The 19,506-nt window shown below is 50.1% G+C and overlaps 1 protein-coding gene and 1 long non-coding RNA gene across 2 annotated transcripts in view; one reads left to right on the forward strand and one right to left on the reverse strand.

The window, feature by feature from the left end:
* Positions 1-5,634: 5,634 nt before the first annotated feature.
* LOC138165427 (importin-13) overlaps positions 5,635-19,506 on the reverse strand; it is a 34,708-nt gene continuing 20,836 nt past the window's right edge. Inside the window, exons 17-19 of the mRNA XM_069093772.1 lie at positions 6,570-6,659; positions 6,152-6,333; positions 5,635-5,782 (exon numbers count right to left, since the gene is read on the reverse strand). Coding sequence (XP_068949873.1) covers positions 5,686-5,782; positions 6,152-6,333; positions 6,570-6,659 — 369 coding nt within the window. The 3' untranslated portion in view covers positions 5,635-5,685. The remainder of the gene's footprint in view (positions 5,783-6,151; positions 6,334-6,569; positions 6,660-19,506) is intronic.
* On the forward strand, positions 9,792-14,410 carry LOC138165428 (uncharacterized). The gene is made up of 3 exons (XR_011169350.1): positions 9,792-9,915; positions 12,716-12,901; positions 14,275-14,410. It is a non-coding gene; the product is annotated as an uncharacterized lncRNA (long non-coding RNA).

Consider the following 19,506-nt stretch of genomic DNA (forward strand, 5'->3'; position numbering starts at 1 on the left):
TCAGAGGGGAAGCAGGTTGAGGAAGGTAGTATCCAAGGCTTGAATAAGCACATGGTGCTGAGGGTAGAAGTGATGCTGAAAGGGGCATCTTACCTAGGGAGGTGAAACCAGGCAGAGATGCATACCGTTAAGATTTGCTCCAACCCGAATAGCAGCCCCTACACACTTGCCCACTTGTTCTGGGCAATTCTTGTTCATATCCTCCCATAAGTTCACCTTTGGGAGTCCACCCCACATGCCAGAGGGCTTTCCTCGATTTCTGCTGACATCCTGAGTTCCAATGGAGGGCCTTTCTTGCCCTTGGGCACGGAATGGGCCCATTTGTTCTTCCCAGAATACATATCTGATGGCTTCGTACCCTTCTCATATCATCCCTTCTCTCTCCCAGCTCTTGCCATGGGACCAATCCAGCTGTTTTCATTTTTAGAGCAAGGAGACTGAAGTCAATGTGATCCAGCTCTCCCAGCAATGAATGTGTCCCTTCACCTGTCAGTGGACAAGGACTTTGCATTAGAAGCCCAGCAGTCAAATGGAAGTTTGATGGCCTAAAACCACATGGTTCTTGGCAGCCTTTTCCTCCGCTGCTGCTGCTGCTGTTGTGTGTCACTGCCAAAGAGGAAGGGGGTCACACGGGACCAGGACTGTTGCCGCAGCCAAAGAAGCTTCATCCTCAGATGGTCAGCCCTGCTCTGGGTGCTTGACTAGTCAGGTTGGTGGGACACCACTCCTGGCCTTTTCATGACAGAACCTGCCCCACAGAATATGGTGCTGGATAACCCCAGGGCTGCTATGACCTGCCACCTGAAACTGTCTATTTATAACCCCTCCCTCCACCCGTTGCTCCTCCTGCACTCCCTCCCCTCTCAGATGAGAAACCAAGGTGCCCAGGAGGGAAGGTGACCGGACTAAGCCCACCCAATGACCACAGCTTTGCTGGACTGGTCCCCATCCCAGGGGCACCAATGCCCACTTGGATGAGCTAGGTCTCTGCAGTTAGAGGCATCATGCATGGGCCCAGCTCTTCACTTGGAGGCCCATGCTTTAGAGCTGGGGGTGGGGAGGGACATCTAAGTGAGGCCATACCCCCTCTTCCCAACTTGTGGTTTCCTGCCTAGGGCACCACCAAACTTCCAATCCCCCAGATTCACATCCACACTAACACCCCCTTCTCCTTGCTCTCCCTCACCTAGCACAACAAAGCACTTGTCAGACACTACTGGCTTTACTGCCATAGCCCATATCCATCCCCTTTTCTCCTCTCTACATGGCTACTGTCATCGTGCTGGCCCTCGCTACTAAATCCTTGAACTCTGGTAGTAGCCACCTGCTGGTTGGCCTTCCTGTCCCAAGTCTCTCCCCAGGACAGGCTATTCTCTCTTTAATTGTCAATTTAATCTTCATTTAGGAACACCTTCACTTTAAGCCAGGTCTGTCCATATCACCCTCCTAGCCAACCAATGCTAGGGGCTCCCTATCACTTCTAGGAACAGGTAAAAATCTCTGTTCAGCATTCAAAGCCCTTCATGTCCCAGCCCCCTCCTAGTCTACCTTACTGCCTATCCACCTCCCATGCTCTGATCCAGTGGCCCTGGTCTCCTCGCTGAATTTGGGCCTACGTCCCTGGCTGTTCCCCATGCCAGGAATGCTTTGCCTCCTGGCCTCCTTCAAGGCCTGGCAAAAAATCCCACCTCCTAACAGGAACATTTTCCAACACCCTTTGGTTCTAATGCCTTCCCTCTACCCATCATCTCCAATTTGTCCTGTATAAAACCTGCTTGCCCAATGGCTCGCTGGTTGCCCCCTCCTCCCATTAGGCCATGAGCTTCTCAAAGACAGCTTCTGTCTTCTGTCTTTATTCTCATCCATTAGCATGGTGCCAGGAACAGAGGAGGCACACAATACCTTGCTCAATAAACTAGGTTTCCCTAGGACCCAATGCAAATCCCCCTGTTGTGTATCTGAGCCCTCCCCAGCCTCACTGCCTCCTCTTCTAGCTCTCTCATATTCTCTCTCTATTCTATTTGGTGCCTTCCGGCCTTTGGGGCTCTCCCTTTCCTGTGGAAGCACTCCCCTCCTCTCAGGAGCTTCCTCCCTGGCCTGGAGATTCCCTGTCTAATTCACCTGTGCTTGTGCTGGTTTCTGGGCCAGGGCCCCTCCACGAGGCGCCCAAGCTTCTAAATGCCTTTGTGTGGGTTCCTCTGCTTAGTCTGGGCTGGATAAAGGAGCTCACTCTCTGGCATCCCTCTTTGGAGTTCCCTGGCATACTGGTTCAATCAGGTACTCTTTTAAGCTCATTGCCAGAGGGAATATGGGGGAGTTAGGCTTCACTGGGCTATCTTAATTGGAAGCTGCCCCTCACTCCCACCCCAACAGCCTTTCCAGCCTCATTTCACATATCTCCCCCTACCCCATTCTACGGCCCAGCCAGCCTTGCCTTTGTATTATAGATACAAGTAGCTAGAGAAGAGAGAGAAGGTTCCTTTAGAGATGAGGACTCTAGCAGCTGGAGGTGGGAGGGCTGGGAAGGGCTCCCTGCATGAGGCCGAATTTGAGCTAACAGACACATGTGAGAAGGGACAGCATTCCAGGGTGGGGAGGAAGGAGCCAGGCAGAGGCATGAAGAAGGGATGGAGAGGTGAAGCTGGAAGGTGGATGGAGCATGTGGAGAAGAGCACTACCGAAGGTGGGAAAAGGGCCAGGTCGGGAAGGGAAGGGCTCTGAATGCCAGCCAAAGGATTTCCCATGTGATGCTGGAGGGAACGGGGAGCCACTGGAGTTTAAAGCATGTGTACATGTGGGGGTGAGGGAGGTAGGGTCAGACGTTTATTCTAGGAAAATCATGGCAGCATGTTTTATTGGAAAGAGACTCCAGAGGCAGGGAGACCAGTAGGCATCTCAGTAGTCCAGTCATGGGTGGCAAGGGGGACAGAGGGAATAGGTCAGAAGATCAGATGAGACCTTGTGACATGTGGCATGGGAGAGGTCACTAAGGTTTCTAATCCCAAGTGGCTGAGGGTACACAGCCCTGATCCCAAACTCTCCTGTCTTCTCCAGCACATTGTCCCCTCTGTCATCCCCATGCTCTAATAATCTGAAGCCTACTGGCTCTTCCCCTGCTGCCTACAAACACACCCATGCCTTCCCTATTCTTAAAACCAAACCAAACCCCCCTCATTAGACTGTCCCATCTCCGCTAGCTGCAGTCCTCTATCTCCCCTCCCCTCCACAGCTGAATGCCCTGAGAAACCCTAAATGGAATGGCCTTTTTGCAGTCTTACTTCTGGACCTCTGCAGCCTCAGACAGGATCTTCTGCATACCCTCATCTCTCTCCTTTTACATGACACTGCTTTCTCGGCTCCCTTCCCGACTGCTCCTTCTCTGAGCCCTTCACTGCATCTGTGGGGCCCCCCAGGGCTCTGGCTTGGGCTCTCTCATCTATACCATCTCAATTGGTGGTCTCGGTTCCCAGAGCTTCAATTATCACCTGACTTGCAGAGGATTCCCAGATGGACCAATCCTGTCCTAACCTCCAGACACACATCACCTTTTAGACACATCAAAATGGACGTTCCCCAGGCATGTGAAACTCAATGTACCCTAAACCAACCTCATCACCTCCTCCACACCTCCCCTTCTCTCTTCCAAATGTCCCTATTGCTGCCAAAGGCACCACCATCCTCCCAGCCACCAGGCTTAACCCTGCTATCAACCTCGCCTCTCTCTACTCACCCCAAGTATCTAATATGTTGTCAAGTCCTTTCAAGATGCACCTCTCCTCCTCTCCTTGGGCCCTGCTACCACCACGGTGGAAGCCATCCCTCGCACCCGGACTACTGCACTAGTTTGCTGGGGGGCAGGGGAGGGGGTGGTGCTTGCCTCAAATGTCTCTCCACTCCAGTTCATCCTCCACTCAAACGGCCAGCCTTCCTTCAGTTCCACTCCTCAGCTTCCCTGCCTTCTTTTAAGGCAGCTTAAACCCCACAAGAGGTCTTTCCTGTCCACCCGCCCACAGACCTCAGTTAGTGGCATCCTTCTGGAAGACTCCATCCCTATCTCATTTGTGCATGGTTGTTTGCATGCTGACCCCCCCATCAGAACGTGAGCTCCTTAGAGGCAGGCACCCTGTATCCCCAGCACTAAAGACAGCACCTGACAAATGTTGGTTAAGTGATAGGGAATTTTGGAGGGATGGATCTGGGAGAGAAGATAATAGGTTCTGTTTGGGGCAGGCCCATGGGACCCTGGACAATCAAAGGATCATAAATTCAGAACTGGAGAGGCCTTAGAGGACCCTCATCTCCCCGAAGTGACAGCCTCCGAGCCAAACAGTGTGTATCTGAGGTGGGCTCTGACTCCAAGTCTGGAATGCTGTCTGCTGTGACTCCACAGTGGTATCCACAAATCTGGGAGGCATGTGCATAACACTGACCATTGGACTCATGGGAGCTGATGAGATTCCCCCAGGGAGACGGGAAAGGAGAAGATAAGGGGCCCAGGCAGAGTCTTGGGGGATACCTAAATGCAGAAGCATGAAATGGATGGAGAAGGCCTAGGAAAGCCATTTTGGGAAAAGCTCCCGGAGGGAAGGTCTTCAGGAGATGCCGATCACTGGTGTCAAAGGCTGCAGATAGCTCAAGAAAAAGGAAGAGTGAGAGAAGGCCGCTAGATTCAGCAATGAAGGGACTATGAGTGACACTGAAGAGAGCCATTTCAGTTGAGTGATGGGGTCAGAGGTCAGATTGCAGACAGATGCTGAGAACAGGAGGCTTTCTCAAGGAGTCTGATTTCAAGGAGGGAGAGGGCAATAGCTTGAGGGAATGGCAAAGGAGCTTTTTAAGGTTGGGGAAAGGGACATATTCAAGGCAGCAGGAAAGTTAAGATACAGGAAAAGACAGGATCAAGGTTGCAGACAGATTGTTGGTCTTGGCAAGGAGGAAGGCCATCACTTTTTGTGAGACAGAGGTGAGAGAAGAGAGTGTGGGGGAATGTCAGAGCATACTGGGACAAGAAAGGTGGGGGTGGGGCACTTGATTTGGGGGGTGAAGTATGAGTCATGAGAGAGATGCAGGAGATGAGAAGACAGGTCTAGGACATCTGCTGTGCAGTGGGACAGGAAACAGATTAGGGAGGGGAGGGATGTTTGCCGTGCCCAGTATGGATGAGATAATTTGTAGCAGCCCCAATGTGCAGTTTCATGACTCGCTTGAGCTCCCTAGAGGCAGATGGTGGCAGCTGACTGACAATCCGAGGTTGGAGACTGGCAAGGCCTGGAAGGTAGTGGGAGAGGGCAGCAAGGGACAAGACATCAGGATGGAAGGAGAGCAGTGCCAGGGTGAGGGGTGAAGGAGCTGAAGATCATGGGGAGAGTAGCTTTTGGGGTCTGCCTTAGGGCCCCCAGCATCTGGACAGGGGATAGCTATGGATTGTGGGACCCTCCAGGGAGGCTTGGGAGCTCCTCTGCCTCCCCAGGGCCACACCTGTACCAGGCACTCGATCACAAGCCAGCAGAATCCCTCCTCCCCCATCCTGGGACCACCTGGCCCTCCCCACGCTCACGAAGGGGACAGATGACTAAGTAGGCCCTGGCCTCCCCCCACCAGGCCCCCGAAGTGGCACAAAACAGGAGGACGGACTTGAAGGGGGGGTTGGGGTTTATTCTATGGACACTCGGCCTCAGCCAGCCCTCAGTAGTCAGCGGTGTAGTCGGTACCATGGAGACCCCGGCACAGCAGCGTGAACTCCTTCACCATCTCCTTCACACGACGCTTGTTCACCCGTTCTCTGCAAAGGCAGCGAGAAGAGAAAGGGGGCACAGCATTAACTCCACTCACTCAGGACTGCCATGGCAAGGCCGACTGCAGAGGGAAGCACCCAGGCCAGGGAAAAGACCCAGAGGAAATGCTCAGGGTGCACTGGTGAGCTGGGCCCTGCCTGGCTGGCACACAGCACAGGTGAAGGGGGGAGCAGGCTGGACAACAAGCATTTATTAAGCACCTACTGTGTGCCAGGCACAGAGCAAAGCTCTGGGGACACCAAAAGCCAAGTCCCCGCTCTTCGGAAGCTTCCAGGCGCATGAAATAAGGGAGCCTTGCAGGCCGGGGTGGAGACTCTCCACCACCCCCAGGGCCCCTGCCCCTCTTGCCCAATCACCTGAGGACCTGCTGGCTGAAGGTGTCCTTCTGTTCAGCACTGAGCCGGGGCGAGGGGAAGCCCGGCGTCTGCATCACTTCCTTGATCCACACGCTGAGGCAGCTGAAGCAGTGCTTGTTGAGGGCAAAGAGGACATCCGCAAAGGAATCCATGAGGCTGCGGGAGGCCTGGCCCCCGATGGCCTGGGTGAAGGACAGCCAAGGGGGCTGGAGTCAGGAGGGCAAATGGGCAAAGAAGCCCTGTCTCACACCCCCAGTGGCCAGTGTGCCCCAGAAAGCCCACACTCTGTCCTCCAGGAGGCTGACCTTAGCTCTCCGCTGCCCTGCACAGAAAGTGTGTCTACTCGCCTAATCCCAGGGCTCCTTCTGCTTCCTGCCCACCTTCCTCCTCCGTGACAGCATGGCCCCTGCCCACTCACCTCTAGCACAGCCTGCAGCAGCACTTTGCCATCCTCCTGGACCACCTGCCCGATGGGTGGGATCTCCCCACATCGGGGCAGCAACTCTGTCTGCAGCAGGGATAGGACACAGGCAACTCAGGCCCCAGGGCTCAGGCCTGGCAGTGCCCCCCGCCTCCCCAGGGGCAAGAGTCTCCTGTCAGACATCTGAAGCAGGTGTCCTATTCCTCATCTCACATGTGACCCGCTGGGAGGCAGGGCCTAGCCAGGAGAATCCTGCCCCCACCCCTCTCACTGGGACCAGGACTTGGCCACCCCAAGGAATGATCTGACCCGACTTTCTCATGTGAAGTAGAAAGAAATGCAAAGAAGAAGTGCTTCCAAGTATCCTAAGATGTAACCCCACTGCCTCTTGGCCCAGGAGGACAGAACCCTGCCTCATGTATGTGTCCCTGTCCCAGGCCAGTCTAGTCCCCTGGGAAGTGCCAAGATCCACTTGCCAGGACTCTCCCTAAAAGGTACTTCTAAACAACAGACTAAGGCAGGGGAGGGAAGAAGGGGAGGCTGCTGAGAGTGTGAGGAGGAAGGAGCAGCACAGGCTGGCTGGAGGCCCAATCACCAGTGAAGGAGCTGAGAAGTGCCCGGCTATCAGACACAAACCCAACCCCGGACCCCAGAGACAGACAGCTGCCATGAGATAGCCCCAGGAACAAGGGAGAATCTGAGTGCCGGCAAACAGTCCCTTTCTTCAAGCTTCCCTCCCAGTGGGAAAGAAGGAAAGGGATGCTTAGGCACCCACAATGTATGGCGCCATCTCTGCCAGCGCCAAGGCATGACTCTGGATGTGTCCCCTGCTCCTTTGTGGGGTGGGGGGCAGCAACACAAAGCTCAGAGAGCCTCTGCTCTGGAAGCTCTCCTTATACCCCACAAGTGAAGAAGGTCCTCAAGAGGCAGGGGCTTCGTCACCTTCAGTGGAGAAGGAAGGGAACAAGGAACCAGCACAAGGCTGGGGGTGGGGACAGGGGCGCCCAGGGCGAGAGCCATACACTGAGGAAGAAGCAGCAGCTGCTCAAACTCCAAGAAAGGCCAGAAACTCGACAGGGGCCCAGTCATTGGACCACAACAGCAGTGAATTTGTCTTCCCAGGTACTGGGGACAAGATGGACCAACATTGTCCATGAAGGCAGGAAGACAAGACCTGGGAGAGATTCTCACATCCTCATGAACTGCAGGCTTCAAAATAAAGGTAGAGGGTGACAGAGAAAGCAGCCAGGTCAGCACAGAGTGTAGCAGGCACAATACAAAATATGACATACCAGTGGAGAACACACAATCCAGACAGTTCTCACTTTACCCAAACTTGTATTATGCAAATTCAACACTGAAAGGAATCTGCATTTCAAAAATATACTGGTGTTAACTCCATTGGTGTTAACTGGATTGGCTCGCTTGCCCTGCTCCTTGGGGGTACTCCATGGCCTCTCCTCCCCCCAAAAAACTAAACCTCTCCAAGTGAAAGCAGAAGAATGAAAGTGGGGGGAGACCCCCACCACTGCAGGTAGATTGGGAGCTTGGTTTGAGGCCTCTGGTGCTGAGACAGAAGGCCTCTGCCCCAACCCACCCACCCATTCACCCACACACCAGTCTTCTGTCTCTGCCCTTGGGTACCATCTGTCCTGGGCACTACCCGTCACCCACCCTCTCATCTGGGTCTGTGTCCACTCCATAAGTCTGCCCCACCAACATGCTCTCGGCTGTCTCTGACTCCCCAGTGTCCTTGAACCCTGAATGTGTGCCGTCGTCCTACCTCCACCAGCGCATAGAGTACTACTTCTTTGCCTCCCTCCCCTCCCCCCACCCAATCTGTATGACATAAAAAAGTTCTTTATGTAGAGTTCTGTGGAACAGTCCACTTACATAAAGCAAGAACAAAGGTGACCCTCCGTCAGTTCAATCTCACAGCTATAGCCAAGACTTGTGGAATGGAGCTCAAGACTAGAATATGGCTATGGAAGGTTCTATCCTATTCTAAAAGGTCAGAATAAGCCAAATGTGTGGAGAATGCATTGTACAGCAAGGACATAAACTCACAAGAGGAAGCACACAAATGAGAAGGGAAGCACTGTGGAGAGCTTCTAGGGAGGATCCACAGTGGGAGGAAGAGAAGTAATGTGGCAGTCTTAGCATACTACTCAGCCAGGGTGAGGAAATGGATGAGTTCAGGAAACAGATCAGGAACCCAATCAACACCCAGGCAAGAAGAGGGGCCGGGCTTCTCAGCTGTGGGGGCATTGGCTGATGTCAGCCGAGGAGCTCCTGACCGGCCCTGAGCACCAAGGATCAGCTGGCTGCTGAAAGAGAAACGAGGAGATGCTTGGGCAGAGCTGCTCGCCACATCCCACCAGGGACCTTTCTCAAGGGCTTTAATGCTCCCAAAGCGCCCAGCCTGAGCTGTCGCATCTGGTCCTCAAGATAACTCTGTGAAGTATATAATATGGGTGTGATTATTCCCAAGCTTCCTTAAGAAGCTGGTGTTCTGAAAGTGACAGGCCATAACCACCTAACACGTGTCCGAGTTAGGATACAAACATGGTCTTCCTGACTCCCAGGGCAGTATTCTGTCCACTATCCCCTGGGCTTGGGACAGGAGAGAAAAGCCAGGCACACTGATCAGAGAAAGGGTAGACAAGAATGCATGACCTAAAATCCAACAGGGGAATCAGCCAGAGGGATGAGGCCTATCAACCAACCCAGGGGCCATCAGGAGCAGCCCCAACATACAGAGCGGTGAGGAACACCAAGAAATCCTCGGAAGAAAGGAGCTGCTAACACGGCCCGTGAGCACCACTGACTAACCACAAAGGCCCAAAGGACTAGTTACACACCAGGTGAACTCCAGTTCCTGATTCAAAGAGGCAAATTTAACCCTCCAGGTATCACTTAGACTTGGCAGGAGACTTGGGCCTCAAACAGGCTCTGGAAAGGAGGCCAGACCACAACCAAAGGGAACAGGAGAGCCAAGAAGGGAGTGAGGGAGGCCATTGATGGAGCACTGTTTAGGAAAAACACAGTCATGGGGAGAGAGGGAGGAACGCCAGAGTCATGGTTTCACTGACGCGGGGCGCTCCTAATGAGGAAACCCTTTTAACCAGTGCAGGCCAGTACCTGCCCTGCAACTCAAGAGTCTTAGGGAGTGATCTGGGCACTGACAGGATGAGTGACCTGCTTAGTTTCACAAACTCAGTGGGTATTGGAGGCAAGATTTGAGCCCATATCTTCCTGACTCCAAGGGCAGCTCCATCCAGATTCATCTATGAAGAAATATAAAGGAACATGAGACTGATACTCACATAAGGAAATCTGGGAGGTATGAATGGGGCAGAGTTGGGGGGGGGGTAAGAGAGAGAAGGGAAAAAAGGCTGTGAAGCATCATAAACAACATTTGGGGGGAGGTGTACAGAGGGAGAAATAGAAGTAATTTTTTTTGGAGTTGACAACAGACCATCTGGGCAGGAAGAAGAAAGGGATAAGGAGTTCAGGAAACATGAACTTACGCCTGGCATTGGGGCAAGACAGTGACAGGGGACTTCATTTATCCAGATACCTGCTGGAGCATTTTCTGTGTTTCTCTCTTCACTCTCTCTTTTTTTTCTCTCTCTCTCTTCCTCCCTCTTTTCGCTGCTGAAATGGGTGGCTAAGAACTTACTGATTTTCTTTACGGATAATTCCATCTTTCACAAGGGCGAAGGAGCAACAGGGGGAAGTTCTAATTTGGAGCTGTCTCTCACCAACATGGAAAAACTGGCTGCTTGGCTGGAGATAACGGGAATATCCTGAGGAAGTGTCCACTTCATTATGGGACTTTTTAAAGAAAAAATAACAGGAACAAAGGGGCATGGCATTGCCAGACCTCAAACTATATCATAAAGAGGGACTTCCCCAAACTGTGTTGGAACGGTTACAAAGTAGAACAGAGAACAGCGGAACACACTAGACAAACAGGACTGGGAAGTCAGCAAATTCAGAAATTTCAAATTGTGAAACCAGAGAAATAATTCTGATGAAAAAAGTCGTCTCAAGAGACCATGGGAACAGGACAGTGGAATGAGGACAGCTCTGGAATCAGTGTTACCTAGGGCTCAAATCCTACCTTTGACCAGTCAGGTCACCAGCCTGGGCCTCAGCTCCCTTAGCTGTAAGATGAAAGGGTTGGATGCCAATGGACACAAAGGTCCTCTCTAGCCCTAGACCTAGGACCCGCTGATTTTATGATCTTTTACAGGCAGATGGAACTTACCAGACTGCTTAAGAGCTTACAAAGACATGTATTTCCCCAAGGTGGGAAGACAGGCAGGTTATGAAGGATCAGAGAACAAATCTGTAAAACAGTCTTCTCTTAAGAACAGTGTTAGGGGTGTTAGAACTCAGGATGGGCAGAAGGCTGACAACAAAAGGGCTGGTTCTGGTGATACTGGGGAAAAGAGAAGGATGGGATTCCTGCTTAGTCAGGCTGGATGGGGCAATGGCTGGCAACAGAGAGAAGGCAGACCTGCTTGGTTTTGTGCTGCACTTTTCTGTCAAGCTGAACAATTCTGCAACAGATAAAGAGAAAACAAAAATGGCAGACGAAAAGTTGAGACCAAAGAGAAGGAAAGAGATAATAAGAGAAAACCCAGCATCCCTGGATGAATCCAGGTCACCAGGGCAAATGAGCTACATTCTTAGGTACTAAAAGAAGGAACTCACATGGCATCCAGCCAAACCTGTACATGAAAGCCTTCTACAACATACCCGAAAAGTGGCCATCCAGTCTTTGCCTGAAGACCTCTAGGGAGAGGGGACCCACTACCTCTGCAGGCAGCCCCTGTGGAGAACGGGAGAGGCCCTAAAGGACTGGAGCAGGGCAAATGTCCCAATTTTCAAAAAAGGAAAAGAAAATGGAGTCTACAAACTATAGGCTAGTGAGTGTGGCCTGAATTCCTACAAAAATCCTAGAACATATTATTAAAAGGGATGGTTAATAGGCATCTGGAAAAGGAGGCAGACTTAGTAAGCTCAAACCTATGCCTTGAATACAGCTCAGAAGAAAGATGCTAAGCATAGAAAGAATTTTAAAATGGTCATGTGGCAGGCAGAGTTAGGGTTTGGCTGCCCCAGGGCAGAATCAGACAGTGGGTTCAAGTTTTTGTTTCTAGGAGCTCAGGGTGATTGAAAACACCAGACTATTTCCAGTGCTGGTCCTCCAATACTGCCCATGCAGATGCAGTGCCTGGTCTGAGCATTCTCCGGGAAAGGATGGGAAGGAACCAATCCCTTGTTCTCCCTGCCATTCAGGCTGAACTGCTTGCAGGGGTTTGTAAGGCGAATGTAAATTTTAAAGATCTTCCCTGCCCCTAGGCTAAAGTGCACCAGAAGCCTGGGGAGGGAGGCTTGTTTTTCAGTAGATACTTTTTGATTGGCCAGTGGGTCAATAAGGTTGTTACATTCTCTGAGCCAGGAGAAGGCTATATAAGCCCTGATGTGTAGCTTTGTTTTGGGACTCACTTTGAGAAGTGTTCTGTGATTTGATCTGAATTCTGGGAAGCCGTTGTTGAGAGTCCCCCGGCTTTGAAAAACCCAGAATATGGAAACCCAGATGTTGACTGGGTATGGATGTAATGGTTGGACAGTTTGGAAATCTGTCTACTTGATGTTTCTGTCTTGATAATTATGCCTGTATACTTTGAGGTTCGGGGTGCTGACCTTTTCTCCTGAACAAGGTAAATGATATATGTCTGACTGATTAAAGTAAGCTTGTTAACCCATTTTGAGTTGCTTTCCTTTAACAAAGCAGATCCAAGAACCTGTGTGAGCAGGCACCTTGGGGACACTGGGGTGCTTGCTGCTACAGGGTTCCAACTTTTGTTCAGGAGGCCCCAGTCAAGCACCAAGAGCATGTGGGCAGAGGGCTGGGTCACCAACACGACAAGCAGTAACTGGGGAAGAGGGGGAGCCCTCCCTGTTCTTTGTTGCCGCACTGAGATGCGGTGATTAGGGTTGTTATACAGTTTTTGCCCAGTAAGGAATCTTAGGTGATCATGGCGTGTTTCTGGGAGACATTGTCAGGCGGGATGCCTTTTAGGTGGCCTTTCCCTTACTAAATTAAATTGTGATCTTGCCTTCTCTAGAGGTGCTCCCTGCCCACATGGGATGTAAAGACGTGGTCTGCTGTGGAACACTGTGCACCACCCAACAGCATGTCCCTAATACGGGTAAAGTCCTAGGGTGTGGAGACCAGGATGTGGCAGCTGTGGAAGTCCTCAGCATTGCCTTTTCCCAGGAGCAGCAGGAGAGCTTTGCACTGTCTCCTTCAGGTACTCCAACAAATTGATCTCGGGTAGCCACTGCATTGATCTCTACTTGCTGTCCTTCCTTGCAGAGCACACTGGGGACCTCAAAGATGGGCTTCCATGGTCACTGACACAGACATCTGGTCACAAATCTCAGAGTGATCCTAGCCATCTCCTGCTCACTGGTCCACCAGTTCTGGCACCTCAAGCTAAGACATTTCCTTTCAACTCTTGCTGCTATTTTATGAGAAAGTACTGCTTATAATCTACAATTCTCCTCCACAAGATTTTGCGAAAGTTGTTCTAAAAGGGGACTGCCCTTGGCTACCATGTTTTGCTGCCCAGTGTAATGAGAGTGTAAATTTTAAAGATCTTCCCTGCCCCTAGGCTAACGTGCACCTGGAGCCTGGGGAGGGAGGCTTGTTTTTCAGTAGATACTTTTTGATTGGCCAGTGGGTCCAAAAGGTTGTTACATTCTCTGAGCCAGGAGAAGGCTATATAAGCCCTGATGTGTAGCTTTGTTTTGGGACTCACTTTGAGAAGTGTTCTGTGATTTGATCTGAATTCTGGGAAGCCGTTGTTGAGAGTCCCCCGGCTATGAAAAACCCAGATGTTGACTGGGTATGGATGTAATGGTTGGACAGTTTGGAAAGCTGTCTACTTGATCTGTTAATGTCTTGATGATTCTGTCTGTGTATTTTGAAGTTCGGGGTGCTGACCTTTTTCCCCTGAACAAGGTAAACGATATATGTCTGACTGATTAAAGTAGGCTTGTTAACCCATTTTGAGTTGCTTTCCTTTAACAAAGCAGATCCAGGAACCTGTATGGGCAGCAAACCCTGAGGACGCGCTTGGGGTGCTTGCTGCTACACCCAGCCAGGAGATCAAGGGTTTGCTAACTCAAGTACTTTCTAGGATGTTTTGGCCTCCTCTGAGCATGAATTGCATTATATTGGTTAATATCCCACAGGCAAAAGAAAATGTTCAAGTCAATGTCTGCTCCCTTATCTATTTTCCTGTTTTTTTCCCCTAACGATATCTGAATGGATCTGTGACTTCATCAGTGTGAACACTCTCTCTAATGATGTAGCAGAAACCCATCCAGCGCAACTCTTGCTCATGTCCACCCAGTCCTGAGGCAGCAGTGGGAGTGGGTGTCTTCTCTCCTTTCTCTTGCCATCGGACAGATACAGTGAGACACATCTCCTGTCCATTAGTTATCCTTCATCGTGGTCATGTGGCCAGCTCCATTTAAAAAAATCTACCATGATTTCTTTGATGAAACCCTTCCCTGTGTCAAGATTGTTTTAAAATGCTGAGTTAGAGCTGGTTTTGTTGCCTGCTGATTTCTGTTCTTTCAATTTGGGGCTGACTTTGAACTTTAAATGTTCTGACAGGGCCCTGGATTGTTGCTGTTTGTCCTTTGTTCTTGAAGAGGACCATGACATCTGGGAGGTGATGCCATGACATGCAAGTGAATTGGATCTGCGTGGAGGAGAGCTGTGCAAAGTCACCAGCCTCACTCTCCTCCAGAGACACATGCAAATGATTCAGGAAGGACGACCAAGGCAATCTGTCTTTTCCAATCAGAAAATAATCAATCCCAATTTTTGTGAGGGGACTCCATGCTCAGCACCTCCAGAGCTTCCTAACTCTATTCTCAAAGAAAACACCAGTGATAGATAAGGGTGAGGCTTCTCTAAACTCTGCTCTGCTCCTGGACAGGGATCAGCATACTGCTTACCTCCCATCACCACTTCCAGACCCACCCCCACCCCCCCCTGCCACTACCATTCAAGAGCCTCTCCTCCTTGGAGGCTTCCTCTATAGAGATGGATTGTCCAATCTAGCTCCTGTCTTACCCACCAGCCCCAGGGCATGTTCCCTCCTCAGTCTTCTCCTCTACCAGTCCTGTTTTATTCTAAGGATCTTCAGTGTAATAGTTCTAGTCCCTCAAACACCCATGACCTCCCGGCTCTGTATTTTCAACCCCCAAACCACTTACTCCTCAGCCATACTGGAATGGTCATGGCCTGGCTCTCATCATCACCCACAAGTATTCCACTTTCAAAATTAAGAATTCTAAAATTCCCTCACTCAACCCTGACTCCGACCATTCCATCTCTGCACGTACCTTACTCCTAAAACTATTCTTCTTCACCATGACCTCAATCCTAGCATCTGACTCAGCCTCACCCTCCAGCTCTCAGCCAGGCCATGACCCCTGCTCTGGTCTCACTTTCCTGTCCTCTTCCCAATCTCAAACCTGGAGCAATCAGTTTGATATTATACTGTTCCCTGCTCTCACGCCCCACATGTCTCTGCCCTAGCCCCACTTGTACCTTGCCAAAGAAGAGCCCTAGCCTACTACCTCCTGCCTCCTTGGCTCTGACTCTGCACTATCTGGATGGGTCCCTAATCATAGCTGGGTTTTCATCCTTTCCTGATTCTCTAACACACAGCTATCTCTCAAGCTTCCCACAATACCCACTACCCCTATCTGCACAGCAAAGAACCTCAGGTCCCCCTTTCTTCAATCCCTCCCTATCCACTGATCCCTTCCCTGTTGTGCACAAACACACCTAGGTCCTCCTGATCTTTATGATACCTTACAAGACCCTGTCAATCTCTCCCCATTTACCTTCCTTTTCCCTTTCTCAGTCAGATTCCTATAAAAAGCCATCTCTATTGCTGCCTCCTTTCCCATCCTCTCACAGACTTCTCATTTCTCTGCAACCTGGCTTCTGCCTTCATCACTCAGCTCCGACTGCTCTGTCCAAGGTGAACGATGATCTAACGCTTTGTCTGCTTCTGAGGGATCACCCACATTGCCCTAACTGTGGATGTTCCCCAAGGGTTCTTCCCTGGAACTTCTCTTCACACTCTTTCCCGGTGTTCTCATTACCTCCCAAGGGTTCAATTACTAACTCTATGCTAATGACTCCCAAGTCTATAGATCTCAAGGTTCAGTCCCATATCAACAACTGACTCCTGGATATTTCCCAGTGGATGTCCTGTAGGCATCTCAACTCAACAAAACCAAAACAGAACTCACTACCTTTTTTCCCAAGCCCAGGCTTTTTCCAGACCTCTCTATTTCTGTGGAGGGCACCACTGCCCTCCTAGTCCCTCAGGCTTATAACCTCAGTGTCTTTCTCAATCCCTCTCACACTTACTCATCTAGCCATTCTGTTTATGTGTCCACAATATCTTTCTTTTTAAAGCAATTGGGGTTAAGTAACTTGCTCAAGGTTACACAGCCAGTTATTTCTGGGTGTGGTATTAAGTATCTGAGCCCGGATTCGATCCCCCAGGTCATCCCGACACTGGGGGCCGGTGCTCTTGCTCGCTGAGCACCTGGCTGCCTTGGCAATATCTTTCTTACCATTCCCCTTTCTTCATTCACAGGGTCACTGATCCAGACCAAGTCTTCAATACCTCTCCCCTGAACTGCTGCAGAAGTCTTCTAATTTGCCTCCCCAACTCTGTCTCTTTACTTCAATGTGTCCTTCTCCAGCTCCACCCCCAGCCAAGACAATTTTCCTAAGGGGTTTTGTTCCACCATGTCATGCCACCCCTCACCCCCATTTGATAAACACTAGTAGCGCCCTATTACCTCTAGGACCAAATACAAACTTCTTCCATTGGCATTCAAAATTCCTTACACCCTCACTCCCATTTACTTTTCCAGTCTATTTCCACATCCCTCCTCTTCACACACATTACAGTCCAACCAAACTACTCTTGATCTTTCCCCAACACCCTCCATCATTTCCAGTCTCCATGCTTTGTGCAGCCTGTGCCTCACGCCTGGAACGCCCTCTTTGCTCACCTCCACCTCCTACAACCTCTGGTTTCCACTGAAGCTCAGCTCAGATGCCATTTCCTCTAAGTCCTTCTTCATGCTTCCCAGCAGCTGGATGCTGCCCCTCTCTCCAGAAATGACCTTAGATTTATTTTGCATAACTTAAATTATACACATACTGCCTCAACAGCAGGGGTGGTTTCTTGTCTGTCCTTTTGATTTGGTTGAGTCAATCCTGACATAGCATGTACTTGATGCCCTTCTCCAAGCTGGCCTCCCTCCTCTGGACAGGCTACAGCTAGCCGATCCACATGCTTCCTATACTTGGCGGCCAGAACTGAACAAAGCACTCTGGATATCATCTGAGGGAATGGAGCATAGAAAAACTGGCCCCTCTGCTCCTATGAAGGCAGCCCAAGATAGCATCCACTTTCTTGGGAACTGCAGCACACTGCTGATTCAGAGCTTGTGGTCGAAAGATCTTTTTCAGACACATCATCAAGCTTGCCTCTGCCTGAAGATGATGCTAGGAAGATGGCTTTTTTTTTAACCAAGACCTAAGACTTTATACTTACTTCTATTAAATTTCATCTTTAAAAATAATTCAACTTATGAGATTCAGTCCAAAGTCTTTCAAAATCATCTTGGACTGACCTGTCAACCAGGACATTAATGCTCTTTCCCAAGACCTTTATGTCATCTGAAAATGCGATGACCTGTTAGCCATCTCTGCCTTTATCCAAGTCGTTGATAAAAATGTTAAACAGAAACAGGGTCTAGCACAGGTGCCTCGGGCACTCAACTTGAGACCTGCCATGCTGACATCGGACTACCAAAGACTACTTCGGCCTGGCCATTCTACTGTTCTCAAATCCATACAATAGTACCGCATTCTAGTCCACATCCCATAAGAATAATGTGAGAAACTTGGCCCAATGATTGCTAAAATCTCATTCTGCAGCTCTTCTGTGCTGTCCAACAGGGGCAGTTATCCTTGCATGACTGGCTCTGCACGGACTCGTGACAGCTTCTGTGACGGCTGCTTCCTCTTCTAGATGTTTACCAACTAACAATACAGTCTAGAATACTTGCAAAATCAAAGTCAGACTCACTGGCTTATAATTAGTGGATTTCATTCTCTTCAGGTTTTTTTCTCTCCCATTCTCCATAATTTTTCAAATAGCAGCAATCATATCCGCCATTTCTCTCAACATTAGAAAACAGATTCTCTGGCCTAGGTGATAAATTCATCAAAGGTTGTTAGGTCCTTTCCTTACTATCTCCTTAATTAATCTTACTTATCCTGTTATCTCTAGTCCAAAGACCATCCTCCTCAGCAAAGAAAGAAGCAAAATTGTGAAGGTGTCTTGTGATTAGGAATCGGCTCCCTCTGGAGGCACCCTATTCCACAGCTGAACGGTTTCAAGTTCCTTATATAATGCCCAAATCTGTCTACTCCATCTCACTGAAGGTGACATTTTACTAAGCTCCTGGTGGTCTCTTTGCACACAAGGTGACCACAGGGCCTTCTCAGTAAGATCAATAGCCAGTAAAAACAGACAAGCTTAACAATCCACACAGGAAAAACAAAGTGGATGAAGAATAAACTTTAACCTATTGAGGTGGTCTAATAGTACTTTCCCTATGAAAGGTACATTGTAGATGGATAGTGAGCTCAGGCCAAAATTGAACAGCTTGGGAAAATTGGCTGAGTAGCATTTGAAAAGCCTCTTCCTGCTGCCAAAATCACAACATTCTTATTATCAGTTATCCTGGTAATGCTCTCAGGTGGGGTCATGGACAACTACAACCTCAGAAGCAGCAAACTTACAGGTGAACCAGAAAGTAACAGAAAGATGCAAGGGGTGACATCCGGCAGCCACCACATTAGGGTGACCTGAATGCAAGAAGAGGCTGAAAGGCTTGAGGGAACCTAGAATGATGCTCCCAGGACTGCACTGCCAGCCACAAGATATAGAGCATGGCCTTTGGCCATCAGGATTGCTCTCCCAGTCAGAAGTCTGAGGATGAGCAGGGAGGGATGTTCCAGGGACAGCGCACTCCCGCCAGGAGCACCAGGGTCTGCAGACACACCAAATGAGCCTGAGAGCCAACACAGCCTGGTGAGGGCAGCCAGAAGGCATGGGTTCAGATCCTGGCTAGCCTGGACACTAGCTGCTACTGCTTTTCACTTCTGAGAGATGGCTGCCCTTCTTTACAGATGTGGGTCATGATACTCGTACCACCAACCCCATAGAAAAACAGTTTGTAACCTTAAAGTGCTCAAGGAACAGAGAAGGGAGGGGACTGGGCAACAATTTACATGAAAAAGATCTGAGGGCCACAGTGGACTGCAAGCTCACTCAGTCTGTGACATGTCAGTCAAAATAGCTCACATGACCTTGGGCTGTGCCTCCACCCTGGTCAGGCCACATCTAGCAATGGTGCTGTATCAAGTGTCACAGTCTGGAAGGGATGTTTTACAACCTGACCACACCTGTGGAGGGCAACCACATCACAAGAAGCCTAGAGTCCCTTTCACACAAGGATCCATTGAGAAAACTTGGGGACCTTCACTCAGAGAGAAAGCTCTCAGGGCATGGGACCTGTCTATGAGAGTTTGAGGGGCTGTCATGGGAAAGGGGTCAGACTCTTTTTGGCCCCATAGGGCAGAATCTGGGCAAAGAGGGTGTGTGTGAGTGTGTATGTGTCTACATTATCTGTGTGAGCGTGTATGAGTGTGAGCATGGGTGTGTATCTGTGTGTATGTCTGCATTATCTGTATGAGCGTGTGTGTGTGTAAGCATGGGTGTGCATATGGGTG

This window comes from Petaurus breviceps, unplaced genomic scaffold (assembly GCF_028583685.1).
Source record: "Petaurus breviceps papuanus isolate PSGF00001 unplaced genomic scaffold, PetGlider_PUasm1.0 208, whole genome shotgun sequence".
NCBI classification, from domain to species: Eukaryota; Metazoa; Chordata; class Mammalia; order Diprotodontia; family Petauridae; genus Petaurus; species Petaurus breviceps.